The sequence below is a fragment of the Onthophagus taurus genome, chromosome 3, assembly GCF_036711975.1.
Source record: "Onthophagus taurus isolate NC chromosome 3, IU_Otau_3.0, whole genome shotgun sequence".
NCBI lineage: Eukaryota > Metazoa > Arthropoda > Insecta > Coleoptera > Scarabaeidae > Onthophagus > Onthophagus taurus.
Window position 1 is genome coordinate 6,119,428 of NC_091968.1, and position 17,392 is coordinate 6,136,819.

The 17,392-nt window shown below is 32.5% G+C and overlaps 1 protein-coding gene across 2 annotated transcripts in view; it reads right to left on the reverse strand.

The window, feature by feature from the left end:
- The window catches only part of LOC111422938 (uncharacterized), a 40,476-nt gene that overhangs the window by 1,012 nt on the left and 22,072 nt on the right, over positions 1-17,392 (reverse strand). For both annotated transcript variants that reach the window (XM_023056198.2, XM_071194944.1), the window contains exons 2-6: positions 9,665-9,798; positions 9,200-9,257; positions 9,063-9,134; positions 8,888-9,000; positions 8,646-8,829 (exon numbers count right to left, since the gene is read on the reverse strand). In XM_023056198.2, coding sequence (XP_022911966.1) covers positions 8,646-8,829; positions 8,888-9,000; positions 9,063-9,134; positions 9,200-9,257; positions 9,665-9,787 — 550 coding nt within the window. In that variant the 5' untranslated portion in view covers positions 9,788-9,798. The remainder of the gene's footprint in view (positions 1-8,645; positions 8,830-8,887; positions 9,001-9,062; positions 9,135-9,199; positions 9,258-9,664; positions 9,799-17,392) is intronic.

The window sequence follows — 17,392 nt, forward strand, 5'->3', positions numbered from 1 at the left end:
CACTATTCACAGAAATTAGTATCTCTTTTAGGTTTTGCACACTGCAGATAATAATCAAGTTCAACCTCAATAGGACGTTTTTCTTTGAATACAACTTTATTTATATCATTTTTTCAAAAAATGTGACGTGCGGAACACTTTTGATTTTATTTTTATCTTTATAATAACCTGTATTCCATAAAAATTCTACAGTATTGAATCAAATCTTATAAATTAAAATTGCCTTTGTTTCGATTTATTAAAGAACCTTTAAAATCTTGTAGGGGGTTTGATTCGCTGAAATTAAGTTTTAAATCACTGCTTTTATTAGACTTGTTTTCTTCAACACGTAAGTTCACGCCATATTGCTTTAATTCTAATTAATAAAATTTAGTTGGTTTACAGTTTAAAGAGCCTCTAGACGGATATTTTGGTTTTTAATTTGTTATTTAATTTGTTTTTGTGTTGGAGATTAGTTGTTTGTCGAGATCCCATTTTTATTTGTTTACATGTACCTCTAAGTAAACTACTGACGATAATTTTTTAAATTAATATTTATTGTGATACTCATTTCATCTCATGTTTCATTTTAGTCGTGCCTGAAGACGAGACGCATGTCTCGAAACATATGTAGCGCCTATAACATTTAATAAATCATTTCATCGTTATCTTTTTCGAAATTTTTTATTTATATCAGGTTTGTTATTAGCAACCTCACTGTAACAATCCCAAAACGATATATAAAATCTCTTGTTGTAGTTTCGTCTAGTTTTCTTCTCTTTGCTTGTAATTCATCATCGCATTCATTACTAACAGAACTGTCGCTGTTATCACTTTCTATTATTAATTAAAGTATCCTCTTTTTAATGCAACAAGCCGTTTTGGAAAAATCACTTTCAGTTCTTGAGAAATAAATTTTTGAAATGATCGAAATTTTTTTCGAATTTTGCAATTTTCGCCGATTAAGTTTTAAAAATTAGTATAAAATCCATTTCTTGGAATATAAGTATGAAAATGTCTCAAAGTGTTAATAAAAGTGTCCTCTTTCCAATGAACCAACACGTTTTAAAAAATCACTTTTAGTTTTTGAAAAAACAATATTTGAAGTTTTCATTAAATTTGGATGTTGCAATTTTCATCGATAACTTGCAAAATTCGCTATAAAATACATTTCTTGTAGGTTCCTTGTGGAAATATCACCAATTATTAATTAAAGTATCCTCTTTTTAATGCAAACAGCCGTTTTGAAAAATCACTTTCAGTTCTTGAGAAATAAATTTTTGAAATGATCGACAATTTTTTCGAATTTTGCAATTTTCGCCGATTATGTTTTAAAAATTCGTATAAAATCGATTTCTTGGAATATGAGTATGAACATTTCCCAAAATGTTAATAAAAGTGTCCTCTTTCCAATGAACCAACACGTTTTGAAGAATAACTTTTAGTTTTTGAAAAAACAATATTTAAAGTTTTGATAAAATCTTCGATGTTGCAATTTTCATCGCTTACTTGCAAAATTCGCTATAAAATTAATTTCTTTAAGGATCCTTGTGGAAATATCACCAATTATTAATTATTGAAGTATCCTCTTTTTAATGCAACAAGCCGTTTTGAAAAATCACTTTCAGTTCTTGAGAAATAAATTTTTGAAATGATCGACAATTTTTTCGAATTTTGCAATTTTCGCCGATTAAGTCTTAAAAATTCGTATAAAATCCATTTCTTGGAATATGAGTATGAAAATTTCCCAAAGTGTTAATAAAAGTGTCCTCTCTCCAATGAACCAACCCGTTTTGAAAAATAACTTTTAGTTTTTGAGAAAACTATTTGAAGTTTTGATAAAATTTTCGATGTTGCAATTTTCATCGATAACTTTCAAAATTCGCTATAAAATTAATTTCTTGAAGGATCCTTGTGGAACTATCACCAATTATTAATTGAAGTATCCTCTTTTTAATGCAATCAGCCGTTTTGAAAAATCGCTTTTAGTTTTTGAGAAATAAATTTTTTAAATGATAGACAATTTTTTCGAATTTTGCAATTTTCGCCGATTAAGTCTTAAAAATTCGTATAAAATCCATTTCTTGGAATATGAGTATGAAAATTTCCCAAAGTGTTAATAAAAGTGTCCTCTTTCCAATGAACCAACCCGTTTTGAAAAATAACTTTTAGTTTTTGAGAAAACTATTTGAAGTTTTGATAAAATTTTCCATGTTGCAATTTTCATCGATAACTTTCAAAATTCGCTATAAAATTAATTTCTTGAAGGATCCTTGTGGAACTATCACCAATTATTAATTGAAGTATCCTATTTTTAATGCAATCAGCCGTTTTGAAAAATCGCTTTTAGTTTTTGAGAAATAAATTTTTTAAATGATAGACAATTTTTTCGAATTTTGCAATTTTCGCCGATTAAGTCTTAAAAATTCGTATAAAATCCATTTCTTGGAATATGAGTATGAAAATGTCTCAAAGTGTTAATAAAAGTGTCCTCTTTCCAATGAACCAATACGTTTTGAAAAATTACTTTTAGTTTTTGAGAAAACAATATTTGAAGTTTTGATAAAATTTTCGATGTTACAATTTTCATCGATAACTTTCAAAATTCGCTATAAAATTAATTTCTTGAAGGATCCTTGTGGAAATATCACCAATTATTAATTAAAGTATCCTCTTTTTAATGCAACAAGTCGTTTTGAAAAATCGCTTTCAGGTTTTGAGAAATAACTTTTTGAAATGATCGACAATTTTTTCGAATTATGCAATTTTCACCGATTAAGTTTCAAAAATTCGTATAAAATCCATTTCTTGGAATATGAGTATGAAAATGTCTCAAAGTGTTAATAAAAGTGTCCTCTTTCCAATGAACCAACACGTTTTGAAAAATTACTTTTAGTTTTTGAGAAAACAATATTTGCAGTTTTGATAAAATTTTCGATGTTGCTTTTATTAGACTTGTTTTCTTCAACACGTAAGTTCACGCCATATTGCTTTAATTCTAATTAATAAAATTTAGTTGGTTTACAGTTTAAAGAGCCTCTAGACGGATATTTTGGTTTTTAATTTGTTATTTAATTTGTTTTTGTGTTGGAGATTAGTTGTTTGTCTAGATCACATTTTTATTTGTTTACATGTACCTCTAAGTAAACTACTGACGATAATTTTTTAAATTAATATTTATTGTGATACTCATTTCATCTCATGTTTCATTTTAGTCGTGCCTGAAGACGAGACGCATGTCTCGAAACATATGTAGCGCCTATAACATTTAATAAATAATTTCATCGATATCTTTTTCGAAATTTTTTATTTATATCAGGTTTGTTATTAGCAACCTCACTGTAACAATCCCAAAACGATATATAAAATCTCTTGTTGTAGTTTCGTCTAGTTTTCTTCTCTTTGCTTGTAATTCATCATCGCATTCATTACTAACAGAACTGTCGCTGTTATCACTTTCTATTATTAATTAAAGTATCCTCTTTTTAATGCAACAAGCCGTTTTGAAAAATCACTTTCAGTTCTTGAGAAATAAATTTTTGAAATGAACGACAATTTTTCGAATTTTGTAATTTTCGTCGATTAATCTTTGAAAATTCGTATAAAATCCAGTTCTTGGAATATGAGTATGAAAATTCCCCGTAGTGTTAATAAAAGTGTCCTCTTTCCAATGAACCAACACGTTTTGAAAAATAACTTTTAGTTTTTGAGATTACAATATTTGAAGTTGTGATAAAATTTTTGATGTTGCACTTTTCATCAATAACCTGCAAAATTCGCTATAAAATTAATTTCTTAAAGGATCCTTGTGGAAATATCACCAATTATTAATTAAAGTATCCTCTTTTTAATGCAAAAAGCCGTTTTGAAAAATCGCTTTCAGTTTTTGAGATATAAATTTTTGAAATGAACCACAATCTTTTCGAATTTTGCAATTTTTGTCGATTAATGTTTAAAAATTCGTATAAAATCGACTTCTTGGAATATGAGTATGAAAATTTCCAGAAATGTTAATAAAAGTGTCCTCTTTCCAATGAACCAATACGTTTTGAAAAATAGTTTTTAATTTTTGAGAAAACAATATTTGGTGTTGATAAAATTTTCGATGTTGCAATTTTCATCGATAACTTTCAAAATTCGCTATAAAATTAATTTCTTGAAGGATTCTTGTGGAAATATCACCAATTATTAATTAAAGTATCATCTTTTTAATGCAACAAGCCGTTTTAAAAAATCGCTTTCAGTTTTTGAGAAATAAATTTTTGAAATGATCGACAATTTTTTCGAATTTTGCAATTTTCGCCAATTAAGTCTTAAAAATTCGTATAAAATCCATTTCTTGGAATATGAGTATGAAAATTTCCCAAAGTGTTAATAAAAGTGTCCTCTCTCCAATGAACCAACCCGTTTTGAAAAATAACTTTTAGTTTTTGAGAAAACTATTTGAAGTTTTGATAAAATTTTCGATGTTGCAATTTTCATCGATAACTTTCAAAATTCGCTATAAAATTAATTTCTTGAAGGATCCTTGTGGAACTATCACCAATTATTAATTGAAGTATCCTCTTTTTAATGCAATCAGCCGTTTTGAAAAATCGCTTTTAGTTTTTGAGAAATAAATTTTTTAAATGATAGACAATTTTTTCGAATTTTGCAATTTTCGCCGATTAAGTCTTAAAAATTCGTATAAAATCCATTTCTTGAAATATGAGTATGAAAATTTCCCAAAGTGTTAATAAAAGTGTCCTCTTTCCAATGAACCAACCCGTTTTGAAAAATAACTTTTAGTTTTTGAGAAAACTATTTGAAGTTTTGATAAAATTTTCGATGTTGCAATTTTCATCGATAACTTTCAAAATTCGCTATAAAATTAATTTCTTGAAGGATCCTTGTGGAACTATCACCAATTATTAATTGAAGTATCCTCTTTTTAATGCAATCAGCCGTTTTGAAAAATCGCTTTTAGTTTTTGAGAAATAAATTTTTTAAATGATAGACAATTTTTTCGAATTTTGCAATTTTCGCCGATTAAGTCTTAAAAATTCGTATAAAATCCATTTCTTGGAATATGAGTATGAAAATTTCCCAAAGTGTTAATAAAAGTGTCCTCTTTCCAATGAACCAACCCGTTTTGAAAAATAACTTTTAGTTTTTGAGAAAACTATTTGAAGTTTTGATAAAATTTTCCATGTTGCAATTTTCATGGATAACTTTCAAAATTCGCTATAAAATTAATTTCTTGAAGGATCCTTGTGGAACTATCACCAATTATTAATTGAAGTATCCTATTTTTAATGCAATCAGCCGTTTTGAAAAATCGCTTTTAGTTTTTGAGAAATAAATTTTTTAAATGATAGACAATTTTTTCGAATTTTGCAATTTTCGTCGATTAAGTCTTAAAAATTCGTATAAAATCCATTTCTTGGAATATGAGTATGAAAATTTCCCAAAGTGTTAATAAAAGTGTCCTCTTTCCAATGAACCAACCCGTTTTGAAAAATAACTTTTAGTTTTTGAGAAAACTATTTGAAGTTTTGATAAAATTTTCCATGTTGCAATTTTCATCGATAACTTTCAAAATTCGCTATAAAATTAATTTCTTGAAGGATCCTTGTGGAACTATCACCAATTATTAATTGAAGTATCCTATTTTTAATGCAATCAGCCGTTTTGAAAAATCGCTTTTAGTTTTTGAGAAATAAATTTTTTAAATGATAGACAATTTTTTCGAATTTTGCAATTTTCGCCGATTAAGTTTTAAAAATTCGTATAAAATCGACTTCTTGGAATATGAGTATGAAAATTTCCCGAAATGTTAATAAAAGTGTCCTCTTTCCAATGAACTAACAAGTTTTGAAGAATAACTTTTAGTTTTTGAGAAAACAATATTAAATTTGCAGTTTTGATAAAATTTTCGATGTTGCAATTTTCATCGATAACTTTCAAAATTCGCTATAAAATTAATTTCTTGAAGGATCCTTGTGGAAATATTACCAATTATTAATTAAAGTATCCTCTTTTTAATGCAATCAGCCGTTTTGAAAAATCGCTTTTAGTTTTTGAGAAATAAATTTTTGAAATGATAGACAATATTTTCGAATTTTGCAATTTTCGCCGATTAAGTCTTAAAAATTCGTATAAAATCCATTTCTTGGAATATGAGTATGAAAATGTCTCAAAGTGTTAATAAAAGTGTCCTCTTTCCAATGAACCAACAAGTTTTGAAAATTAACTTTTAGTTTTTGAGAAAACAATATTTGAAGTTTTGATAAAATTTTCGATGTTGCAATTTTCATCGATAACTTTCAAAATTCGCTATAAAATTTATTTCTTGAAGGATCCTTGTAGAAATATCACCAATTATTAATTAAAGTATCCTCTTTTTAATGCAAAAAACCGTTTTGAAAAATCGCTTTTAGTTTTTGAGAAATAAATTTTTGAAATGATCGACAATTTTCTCGAATTTTGAAATTTTCGCGGATTAAGTTTTAAAAATTCGTATAAGATCCATTTCTTGGAATATGAGTATGGAAATGTCTCAAAGTGTTAATAAAAGTGTCCTCTTTCCAATGAACCAACACGTTTTGAAAAATTACTTTTAGTTTTTGAGAAAACAATATTTGAAGTTTTGATAAAATTTTCGATGTTGCAATTTTCATCGATAACTTTCAAAATTCGCTATAAAATTAATTTCTTGAAGGATCCTTGTGGAAATATCACCAATTATTAATTAAAGTATCCTCTTTTTAATGCAACAAGCCGTTTTGAAAAATCACTTTTAGTTGTTGAGAAATAAATTTTTGAAATAATCGTCAATTTTTTCGAATTTTGCAATTTTCGCCGATTAAGTTTTAAAAATTCGTATAAAATCAATTTCTTGGAATATGAGTATGAACATCTTCCAAAGTGTTAACAAAAGTGTCCTCTTTCCAATGAACAAATCCGTTTTGAAAAATTACTTTTAGTTTTTGAGAAAACAATATTTGCAGTTTTGATAAAATTTTCGATGTTGCAATTTTCATCGATAACTTTCAAAATTCGCTATAAAATTAATTTCTTAAAGGATCCTTGTGGAAATATCACCAATTATTAATTAAAGCATCCTCTTTGTAATGCAAAAAGCCGTTTTGAAAAATCTCTTTTAGTTCTTGACAAATAAATTTTTGAAATGATCGACAATTTTTCGGGTTTTGCAATTTTCGCCGATTAAGTTTTAAAAATTCGTATAAAATCCAGTTCTTGGAACATGAGCTTGATAATTTCCCAAAGAGTTAACAAAAGTGTCCTCTTTCCAATGAATCAACCCGTTTTGAAAAATCACTTTTAGTTCTTGAGAAAACAATATTTGAAGTTTTGATAAAATGTTCGATGTTGCAATTTTCATCGATAACTTTCAAAATTCGCTATAAAATTAATTTCTTGAAGGATCCTTGTGGAAATAAAGCCAATTATTAATTAAAGTATCCTCTTTTTAGAGTTGCTTCGTTAGTTAAATCACCATCAAAAAAGTTCATTTTGTATCTTGGATCCAAATAAGTTGACATATTTTATCAGCTTTCTTATTAATGTCATTTTTATTCAAATATCGCAATAATGTGGCAATATAGGGTATCACTTCAGAAATGCACCAGAAATTATAACCATAATGGCCGGATAGATTTCCCGGATAACTGGATATCCGGTCGAAGGGGATGCCGAATATCCGGTACCCGGCTTTTCGCAAAATCACTTTCCGTTCCATCACTACTGTGTAGTATTACCCTTAAGTACATTTTTAACTTCTGTTTTAAGGTCAATTATAGCTTCCTTCTCCGAGTGAAGGAACTATTTCAATTTTATATTATTTAATGATTTTCTTTCCATTTTATGTTTGATGTAAATAAAATTCGTTTAAAATGCGTCATGTACCTTGCTGCCAAAGTTTGGTGTTTTTTTTTTTACAAAATTTAATCCTCTTTAATCATAATTTTACAAAATTCTCAGTGTAATTTAAAAGTGTAAACACAAAAACAAATGCCCAGTAATTTCTTTAGTAAGATGCTTCTGTAACGTATTCTCCTGATTATGAAATAATAAAAATAAAAAATCCATTTAAAGTGCGAAAACGAATGTTATTTACATATTTCAATTTTGTTTGCATTGATGCTGAGCCAATTGCTTCTGCACCAAGTACTGGTAAGTACTTGGTGCAGAAGATTGTGTTAATGTGTTCATTAAGTCTTCATCTACCAGACATTATAGGAAAGGCTCACAGCCTCTCAGACTGGTTGTGATCTGCTGACTTTTCAAGATGGCTATATGCCATTTGATTGTATATGGATTTGTCGGAGGTGTTATCAAAAGCATTCTCTATGTTTATGTTTGAGATGCTAGGAGTCCATCAAAACTCGTTAAGTTAGCAACAAGTCCATCTTCATCATGCCTGTGTTAAGTTTGCATCAAGACAGCTCCGTATAAAGTATACATCATTTCTGCATCATATCTTTTTATTAATTCAAGAAGTAGACTTGACTGCATTATATTCTAAAATGGTCTGCGACAAAACCGCAACTAAAAGCGCATCAAAACTAAATCTGTATCATTCTATTTTCAATCTTTATGACAATAATTTAGTTAAAATATTAGAATGGATGTTATTCACCTTATCGTATTTAATTTCTACTTACACAATTTATTTCCATTTCCAAGATTAATGTTATCTAAATGATATTTAGCTGCCAATGCGGTTAATTGGTCAACTTCAGCTTCGTCATCTTCGAGGCTCGAATAACTTCCTGTTGTACCATCTCCTTCAGATGACCCCTTCGACCTTTTATCACCTGGACCATTTTCCATAACATATTCTTCTTCCTAAATGATTTTCAAAAAAAAGCTTGTTAGATACAAATGAAATTAATTAGCTTTTTACCTGATCTTCGCTGCTATCTTCGGACGTAGATTCACTTGAATTGCTTGAACTGCTTGTATTTTCTTCGTTATCGTCATCTTCACTTTCATTGCTGTTATCTTCATCATTTTTCACTGTTGAAATATAATATATAAAGATATATTTACATAGAGAAAAAAATAATTGTGTTACTTACAAGATTGCAATTTTTCCAAAATTAATGGATAAAATTCTTTGGCTGTAACATTATTAGGTTCATATTGAAGAACTAAAACGTTTTAAAACAAAATCAAATTTTAATTAATATAATTTTAGACACAAATTGAAACTTACTAAGTTTGCAATATTTGAGAGCAGTTTCATAATCCTTTAACATGACGGCCGATAGGAACTGGAAATTAAAAGGGAGTGAAACAAAGATTAAAAGGTTAGTAATAGGTCGTAAAGTCTCCCATCGACGGGAAATTGGAAGTGTCCAATTTCCTACCCGCCAAAGTTGAAATGAAATTTTAACCGGGCTAATTGAGGCCACACGGAAATTCCGGTAATTTAACATCTATAGGGGCGAGATGGTTTATTCCGCGTAGAATACAACTACAAATCCCTTTTGGTTGTATCGATTTCGTGAATGAACATGTTAAACTAGGCGAAGTTTACAAGAAAACAACGCGATATCACTCGAAACTTGGACCATCGCCAACTTGTACGCGGCAAATGCTCTTAGACAGTTTTGCAAAACGAGGACAAATCATCGATGAAAATAATTTATAAACTAGAAGAAGACGTGTATTTATTTACCTCTGCAAGAAATTCGGTTGGAGCCGAAATACTTTCGTCGGCATCCGTGTATTCGCTAAGATCTTCATTGCTACTTGATGTTGGATTTAATAGTCCAATGTTGCCGTTATCTTCTGTAGTCATAGCTCGTTTAACTAAAAAAGAAATTTAATTATTTCTAAAACAACAACTTAATTTTGTACAACGAAATCTTTAGTTTCCAAGTTTATATTTGTTTTTGATTTAATTAGGCGAACGTGAGTTGGATTGACGACGTAACGTGGTGTTGAAACTTGTTAAGCGTGTCTTACTAGGAAGTCGTGACAAGTTTACATTCGCATCGGGTATCAAATTAGAGATAGCGTCTCTAGATACGTCGTATTTCCCAAACAACTACCAAAACTAAACCGTAAACGTCTGAGGAATTGCTACATTGACGAAGAGAACATTTTTAGTACTAGAATGTGACAGTGTTTATATGTGGTGTTATAAGTTTCGAAGGGATTTCTGACGAGTTCCGACTTAACGGAAACGGAAGTAAAACTTAAAAGTACAAAGTTTTCGCGAAATAAGAAAGTTTAAGGTTAGGTCGTTACTGTTCTAGTATTCTTGTGAGAGGCTAACAGCTGTAGTTGTAAAAGTTTTCCCTCTTGGATAAATAATTGTTTTCTGTGTTTGCATAAATCTTTATTCATTAAGTTTAAAATAAATTAATAGTTATTTATGGACCAAATCAGCAAAGTGATGCTTTATCGAACGAGTCTGAGTTTGCTACTTACATAGAACTAGTAGTTACTATACATAGAACTAGAATCATTTGGGTTTAGTCGCACGTCTCTAAAGACGGCTACACCCGAATGATTCTAGTGATTCTAGTAGTGTTAGTTCTAGTTTTGCAGTAGTATTATGACTATGTAGAACTAACACTATATCTAGAACTAGAGTCATTTGGGTTTAGCCGTCTTTAGAGACGTGTGACTAAACCCAAATGATTCTAGTTCTATGTATAGTGTTAGTTCTACATAGTAACAGTGCTAGTATAAAACTAGAACTAACACTAGACCTACAACTAGAAGCATTCGGATTTAACCGTCTTTAGAGACGTGCGGCTAAACCCGTATGTTTCTAGTTCTAAGTTTAATGTATCAAAGGTAAAGGTAAAGCTACATGAAATGAGTCTAGTTTTAGGTCTAGTGTTAGTTCTAGTTTTATACTAGCACTGTTGCTATGTAGAACTAGCACTATACCAAGAACTAGAATCATTCGGGTTTAGCCGCACGTCTCTAAAGACGGTTAAACTCCTGTAAAATCTCAATACAACGGACCTCAATATATTTATATATTAATGTTAGCGCTCATAGATAGAATCCAACTCGGGTTATTCCTCAAATTGCTCTATTCTATGTTCATAGATAAACTCGGGGTATTCCACAAGCTGTCTATATGATGTACAAATCAAGGACGGTATCTAATTCTCTAATTTTAATTGTTATTCAAGAACTAACACTAGAGCTAGAACTAGAAAGATTCGGGTTAATGATTTTTTTAGGTTTTTAGGACATGGTGATTCATTCGTTAGTTTTACATTTAGCTACAGATTAGGGGAGTTAACAGTTCGAAGCATTGTTATGTCCTCACCAACAACGATACAGTGGCGAAACATAGAAAAAGAGTGTTGTACGAAATGGAACTACCCAAACTGTATAGGTGGTTTGGATGAAAATCATGTTGTGACGGAAAACCTACCAAACAGTGGGTCAACTTTTTTTAATTATAAAGAAGAATTCAGTGTTGTCTTGATGGCGCTCGTCAATGCTGAGTTAAGATTTATTTTACCATCGATGTTGGGGCTTATGGCAAGAATAGCGATGGAGGAATGTTCAAAAATTCAGCACTAGGAAGAGCTTTAAATGGTGGTACATTGAACATATCTGGACCAAAAATGTTGCCTGGAAGTGATATTTTAATGCCTCATGTTGTAGGGGATGAAGCTTTTCCTCTAACTACAAATTTCATGCGTCCATATCCTGGAGTACAACTTCCAAATAATAACAAAAAAATTTACAATTACCGACATAGCAGAGCTAGACGATGTAGTGAAAATGACTTTATTCCCGAACACCGACAAAATAATTATGGCAGATACTTGCTTGCACAACTTTTTAAGAAATGATAAATGTTCTTGGCATCCTGATGAACAACAGCAAACAGAAGTGCCACAAGGTTTAGACCATACTAGAAATATGGCAGGCAATTATACTCGTGATGCAATGAATGTTCAAGATAAATTCTCAGAATTTTTCAATACGCCTGAAGGACTTGTTCCTTGACAAAATTAAGGGATTAAAGGACGGAAATGGAAATAAGGTTGCAATGCAATATTAGGTACTTAAACGGTATTTTCATTTTCTTTCATTTCTTGGTTGTGATAATTTTTATCACGTATCAAATAAAGATGTGGATAACCACGGATTAAGTTTATTAAAAGTTCTTCATTCATTTTACGTAAGTAATACGCATATGTCACATAGAAATGTTCAGTAATTACAACAAACTTTTCCGCGATTTTTTTTATCGAGCGGTTGTGAAGATATCGATCTCTAAAGTAATGGGCCTTGACTTTTAACACGGATAGCAGATACTACTATGCTTGCATAAGACTAGATACTGCTTGTTAGTGGTTAAATATAATATGTAGGTGATTAAATGCTCCTTGCAGGAGACTACGTACTACTGACAGGAGTTAATACTGCTTGTATGAGATGAGATGCTGGTTTTACGAGATTAGATATTACCTCTACTTGTAGGAGACGATATACTACTCGCAAGAGTTAATACTGGTTGTATAGGAGCAGACACTGCTTGTATGAGATTAAATACTGTTTGCAGGAGACTTGATACTGCTCGCAGGAAACTTGATACTGCTAGCAGGAGACTATATAGTGATGGCAGTAGTTAATATGCTTAGTTAATACTGATTTTATGAGATTAGATACTACTGATATCTACGGATGATTTCAACAAAAGTTTGTAGGTATTCGTCCTCGATTATTTCCTTTAATCCGATATCGTCTTTGTGTGTCAAAGGTACTCCAAATAGGATTTCACCTGGACTAGTTCGAATACTTCTCTGATACGTTTTATTTAAGAATAGTTGCAGTTTACCAACATGTTTAAACCATGTTGACTCATTGACAGTTAGTTTAGTTAATATCGGTATTATTATACGGTTGATTCTCTCAACTTGTCCGTTGGCTCTTGGAACACCAGTAGTTATGTGGATTAACTGAATATTTTCATCTCGACAATAAGCCCTGATCTTTTCTGCCGTGAAAGCTGTACCTCTATCGGTGACAATATGCTCAGGATTACCAAATATCATCTTCTGTTGTTCCAATTTGCTAATAGTTACTTCCGCTGTAACAGTTTTGGTAGGGTATAGCCACACAAATTTGGTAGAACTATCAATGATTATCAACAAATACTTGTAGCCGTAGTTTCAAGTGGTCCTAGCTGATCCATATGATACGTTTGTAATTGAATTTCCTCTTTTGGGATTGGGTTTAAAAAACCTTCTTGCTTTCCGTATTTTTGCTCAGCTAGGATACATCTAACGCAGTTTTTAATACATTGTTCAATTTTCGATCTAAGTTTTGGAAACCAAAAATCACGTAAAATCATATCTTCAGTTTTTCTGATGGAAAAGTGCCCATTACCCTCGTGCGTTCTCCTTATTATTTCCATTTGCCTCTTATTTGGTATTACAATCAAATCTGTTCCCTGTACAGTTTTATACAATATCCCGTACTTCAACTGATAGTCTTCGTGCGGTAGACTATTTTCTAACAATTTTATCACTGCTCTGACATACTCATCATCAGCTTGAGCTCGTTTCACCTGCTCGATTAATTCGGAATTAATAGTAACAGTTAAAATATTCCTTGAAAGAGCATCACAATGCGCCATTTTTGTACCTGGTCTATGTTCAATTTCATATTGAAACTGTCCCAAACACATAACTTAGGTGACAAATCATTTTTCCGTAAAGTCATGGATAGCGCTGCGCAGCCAGTCACAATTTTAAACTTGAGTACCTGTAGATAGATTCTGAACTTCTTCAAGGCTGTTATCACAGCTAATGTTTCAAGTTCGTAACTGCAATAATTTTGTTCTACCGGAGTTGTCTTCTTACTCATGTAGTAGATAGGATGCATTTTGCCGTCTTCACCTTTTTGCAAAAGTACTGCTCCATAACCAAGTTTCGACGCATCCGTGTGTAATTCAGTTATAGCTTAGGGATGATAAATTCCCAACACTGGTCTACTAGACAATAAATTCTTCAACGTTGCAAATGCAACCTCCTGTGGTGTTTCAAACTTGAACTTAATATTCTTACCCAGCAAATCGCTTAATGGCTTTGCAATGTAAGCATAATCCCTAATAAATTTACGGAAATACCCGGTCAAGCCGAGAAAACTGTGTACCTGTTGAACAGTTGCTGCAAAAATCTTTGGACAGCTAACGTTTTCTCCTCTGATGGTCTGATAAGGTTATACTCAATATAATGTCCCAAATAGGTGATGTCTGTTTTCATCAGTTGACATTTTTTCCAATTTAGTTGCAAACCATAACGTTCTGCCGTTTTTATTACACGGGTTAATCGATCCAATGCTTGTTTTCCATCGGATGCCACTATTACAACATCATCTAAATAAGTTAATACCTCCCCTTCTCTGATGTGTGTCCAGAGGTACGTGGAAAAATCCATTTTTTAGATCAAGTATGCTAAACACTCGGGCATCCCTCAGCTTATCCAGTTGGTCCTCTATTAATGGTAAAGGATACCTGTCCTTAACAATTTCATCATTGAATCTTCTAAAATCAATACATATTCGGGTTTCCTCACTTTTCTTCTTATTATTAGTCAACACCATCGGACTGGCAGAGAATTGAGAAGTGCCCGGTCGAATTATTCCATCACTTCAACCTTTGTTGAAGCTGTTTCCTCGCCTCCTGCTTTTCATACTTAGACAGTTTTCTAGGCCGTTGATAAATATGGGTTTCATCCTTTAAGATGATTTTAGTCTGAAGCTCAATATCAAATACTTTATTTTCCACCGGATCATAATCTCTCTCTAAACGTAATATTTGCTCAACAATGTCCTTCTCCTTGACATGATCCAAATTTAAATCGTCTCATCGTTGGGTCTCTTAATTTTTCTTCTTCAATTTCAACTTTCTTTACTTTTTCCAGTTTTTCTATTTTAACCCAGGATGAATCTACAATTACTCGGGCTTCCTTCATCAAAACACCTCCCAAAATTACTGGAACTCTTAAAGCACTATCTTGAACAACAAGCATTTTTGTTTTATATTCGTCGCCTTCCAAATGATCTAGTCCTTGTAGTTCCCAATGCAAGCAGTTCAACTTCTTCAGATTGTAACGTAGGTTGGCCAATTTTAAAATATACGCTACTTTGTATAAGGTTTACTTTACTGCCTGTGTCGATGAGTGCCTTAACCTCATGTCCGTCAACGTTAATCATCATAACTGAAAAGTCCGTAACTGTGACCGTAGATACGCTCGCTCTATTATTACCAGTCGAATTCTTATTGGTACATTCGTTTGCCTGTACCATGTGGCCTGGTTGATTACAGGAAAAACAGCGTCGTTTCTTTGGTCGGCTACAATTTACCGCTAAGTGTCCGCTTTCGTTGCAGTTGTAACACTTTTTGGGTAGCCTATTCTCCTCTCGCTTGAAATTCTGCTGATCTCTGCTAAGTGTAGGTATATATAAGCATTTTATTGTTTTTTTTTATATTTACAATTTTCCCTTCTACTATACATTTTACTATATGCACCTCCAGATCTTCTACCCCCCTCCCCCTCTCCATCCCTTCGCCTCCTCGCCCCCATCACCTCCCTCATCCATCTTTTGCCCTCGCCCCCCTCTCTCAAAATCTGCTTCCTCTACACCCTCTCAGCATGTGTTCTAGCGTCTCCCAATCCTCTCCACACAGCCTACACCACCTCTCCGCATCGTCCGCCCAGTACCTATTCCCCCTTTCCTCATTACCACAGCGGAATCTGACCACCAATCTCCTCCCTTCATCATCCCCCTCCATCAACATATATTTTGGCAGTTCCTCTGTCACTATCTCCCCATATCTTTCATTGTATCTCCCTTCTCGTATCTGTGACCTTCTTTCCTGCCTCTGTATATCCCTGTCACTATCTATCAGTTCTCTCCACATTGGCTGACTTCCTCTCTTCCCTTCCTCATCCTCTTTAAGTATTTCCATACCTCATTTTCCTCTTTCAACTCCTTAATCGTCTCAGCATTCTTCTTTGTATTTTCTCCTGGCCTCTATATATCTATCTCTACCTCCTCTCTCTGCCACTGTCTCAATTTCCTTCTGGCTTCTCTCTTAGCCTCTCTGCATTCCCTATCCCACCATTCGTTTCTTCCCAGTCTAGTCCCCTGTTGCCCACTCTGTGTAGGTTTTTCATATACTTCCGGCTGAAAAGTAGTTTCATAGTTTTTGATACGTTGTAATAAATCTATTGGATCAGAATAAAACTGTAATGCTAACACCTTTGCTAAGTCTGATCAGAGATGGACCCTTTCTTCGCTATCGCCACCATTACGTAGAAATACTCTTCGTAAGTGAATCGCGGATTCGTCAAAGTTGGTAGGAAAAGCCTTCAAGAACACGGCTTTGAAATTCTGCCATGTTGTGGCACATTCAGGTACGCCGTCATACCACAAACGCGCTGCCCCACGAAGTTTGGTCGAAGCGTGCAGTGTCAAAACATCATTGTCATGATGATGATGTCATCGATCTATTCAACGTGTTATTCATCAGTTCACACCAAAAGTTCTTGCTCACGTTGGATCAGCTCTCTTTCACGCAATAACAGTTCATACTCCTTGCTTGCATCACTCGTCGAATTATAGTTACTCGCTTAGGTCATGATCATCAATATTTTAGTGGGCCCAGTTGTAATTCGTGGTATAATGCTGCAATGTAATTTTTCGTTGAACTAAAACTAGAACTAACACTAGACCTTCTTCAATTCGTCTTCAGACGCACGGCTAAACCCGAAACTTTCTAATTCTAGGTAAAATTAATTATTATAACTAACAAAATAATTCTTAAAAATTTTGAAAAGATTCTTGTAGGAATCAAATGGGAACATTATGCAAAACGAAATTGGTAGTTCCGGAATAATTCTAGCATAAAATAGTGGAACAGAACGATCCTTTTTTTTAATTTTAACTGCGACAGTTTGGAAATTCTGGGGACGCTATTGAATTTTAAAGGCAATTTGCCCACCTCCGACGATTACGTGACGTTATCGAAGCGACGCTCTTAACCCGGATAGTGGCCGTCCGTAAGAATCGCTAATTTTACAAAGTGGGCATTTCTGACTCTCCGGTTTGGTGGTCCCTTTGTTGAAAATCCCGTTGTTTACCTCGGCTTGGTAACGAGAAGCCCGCGCATTTGAATGGCAAACCGCCGTTGGTGTAACGTCCCAAAGACTGAAGCGCTTTACTCAGTTTACTGAAAACCCGAGAGGATATTTACATTTCAAAAGGTAAAGAAAAAAGTTAAATGTCAAAAATGTACAAACTATAAAAGCGAAGAACCTTCAAGGACTGAAAAGATTGAATTTGAGGAGTTTTACTTGATATATTGGCTAAAATTGATATTTAATGGACGGATCTAATAGATAAATTGAACTTT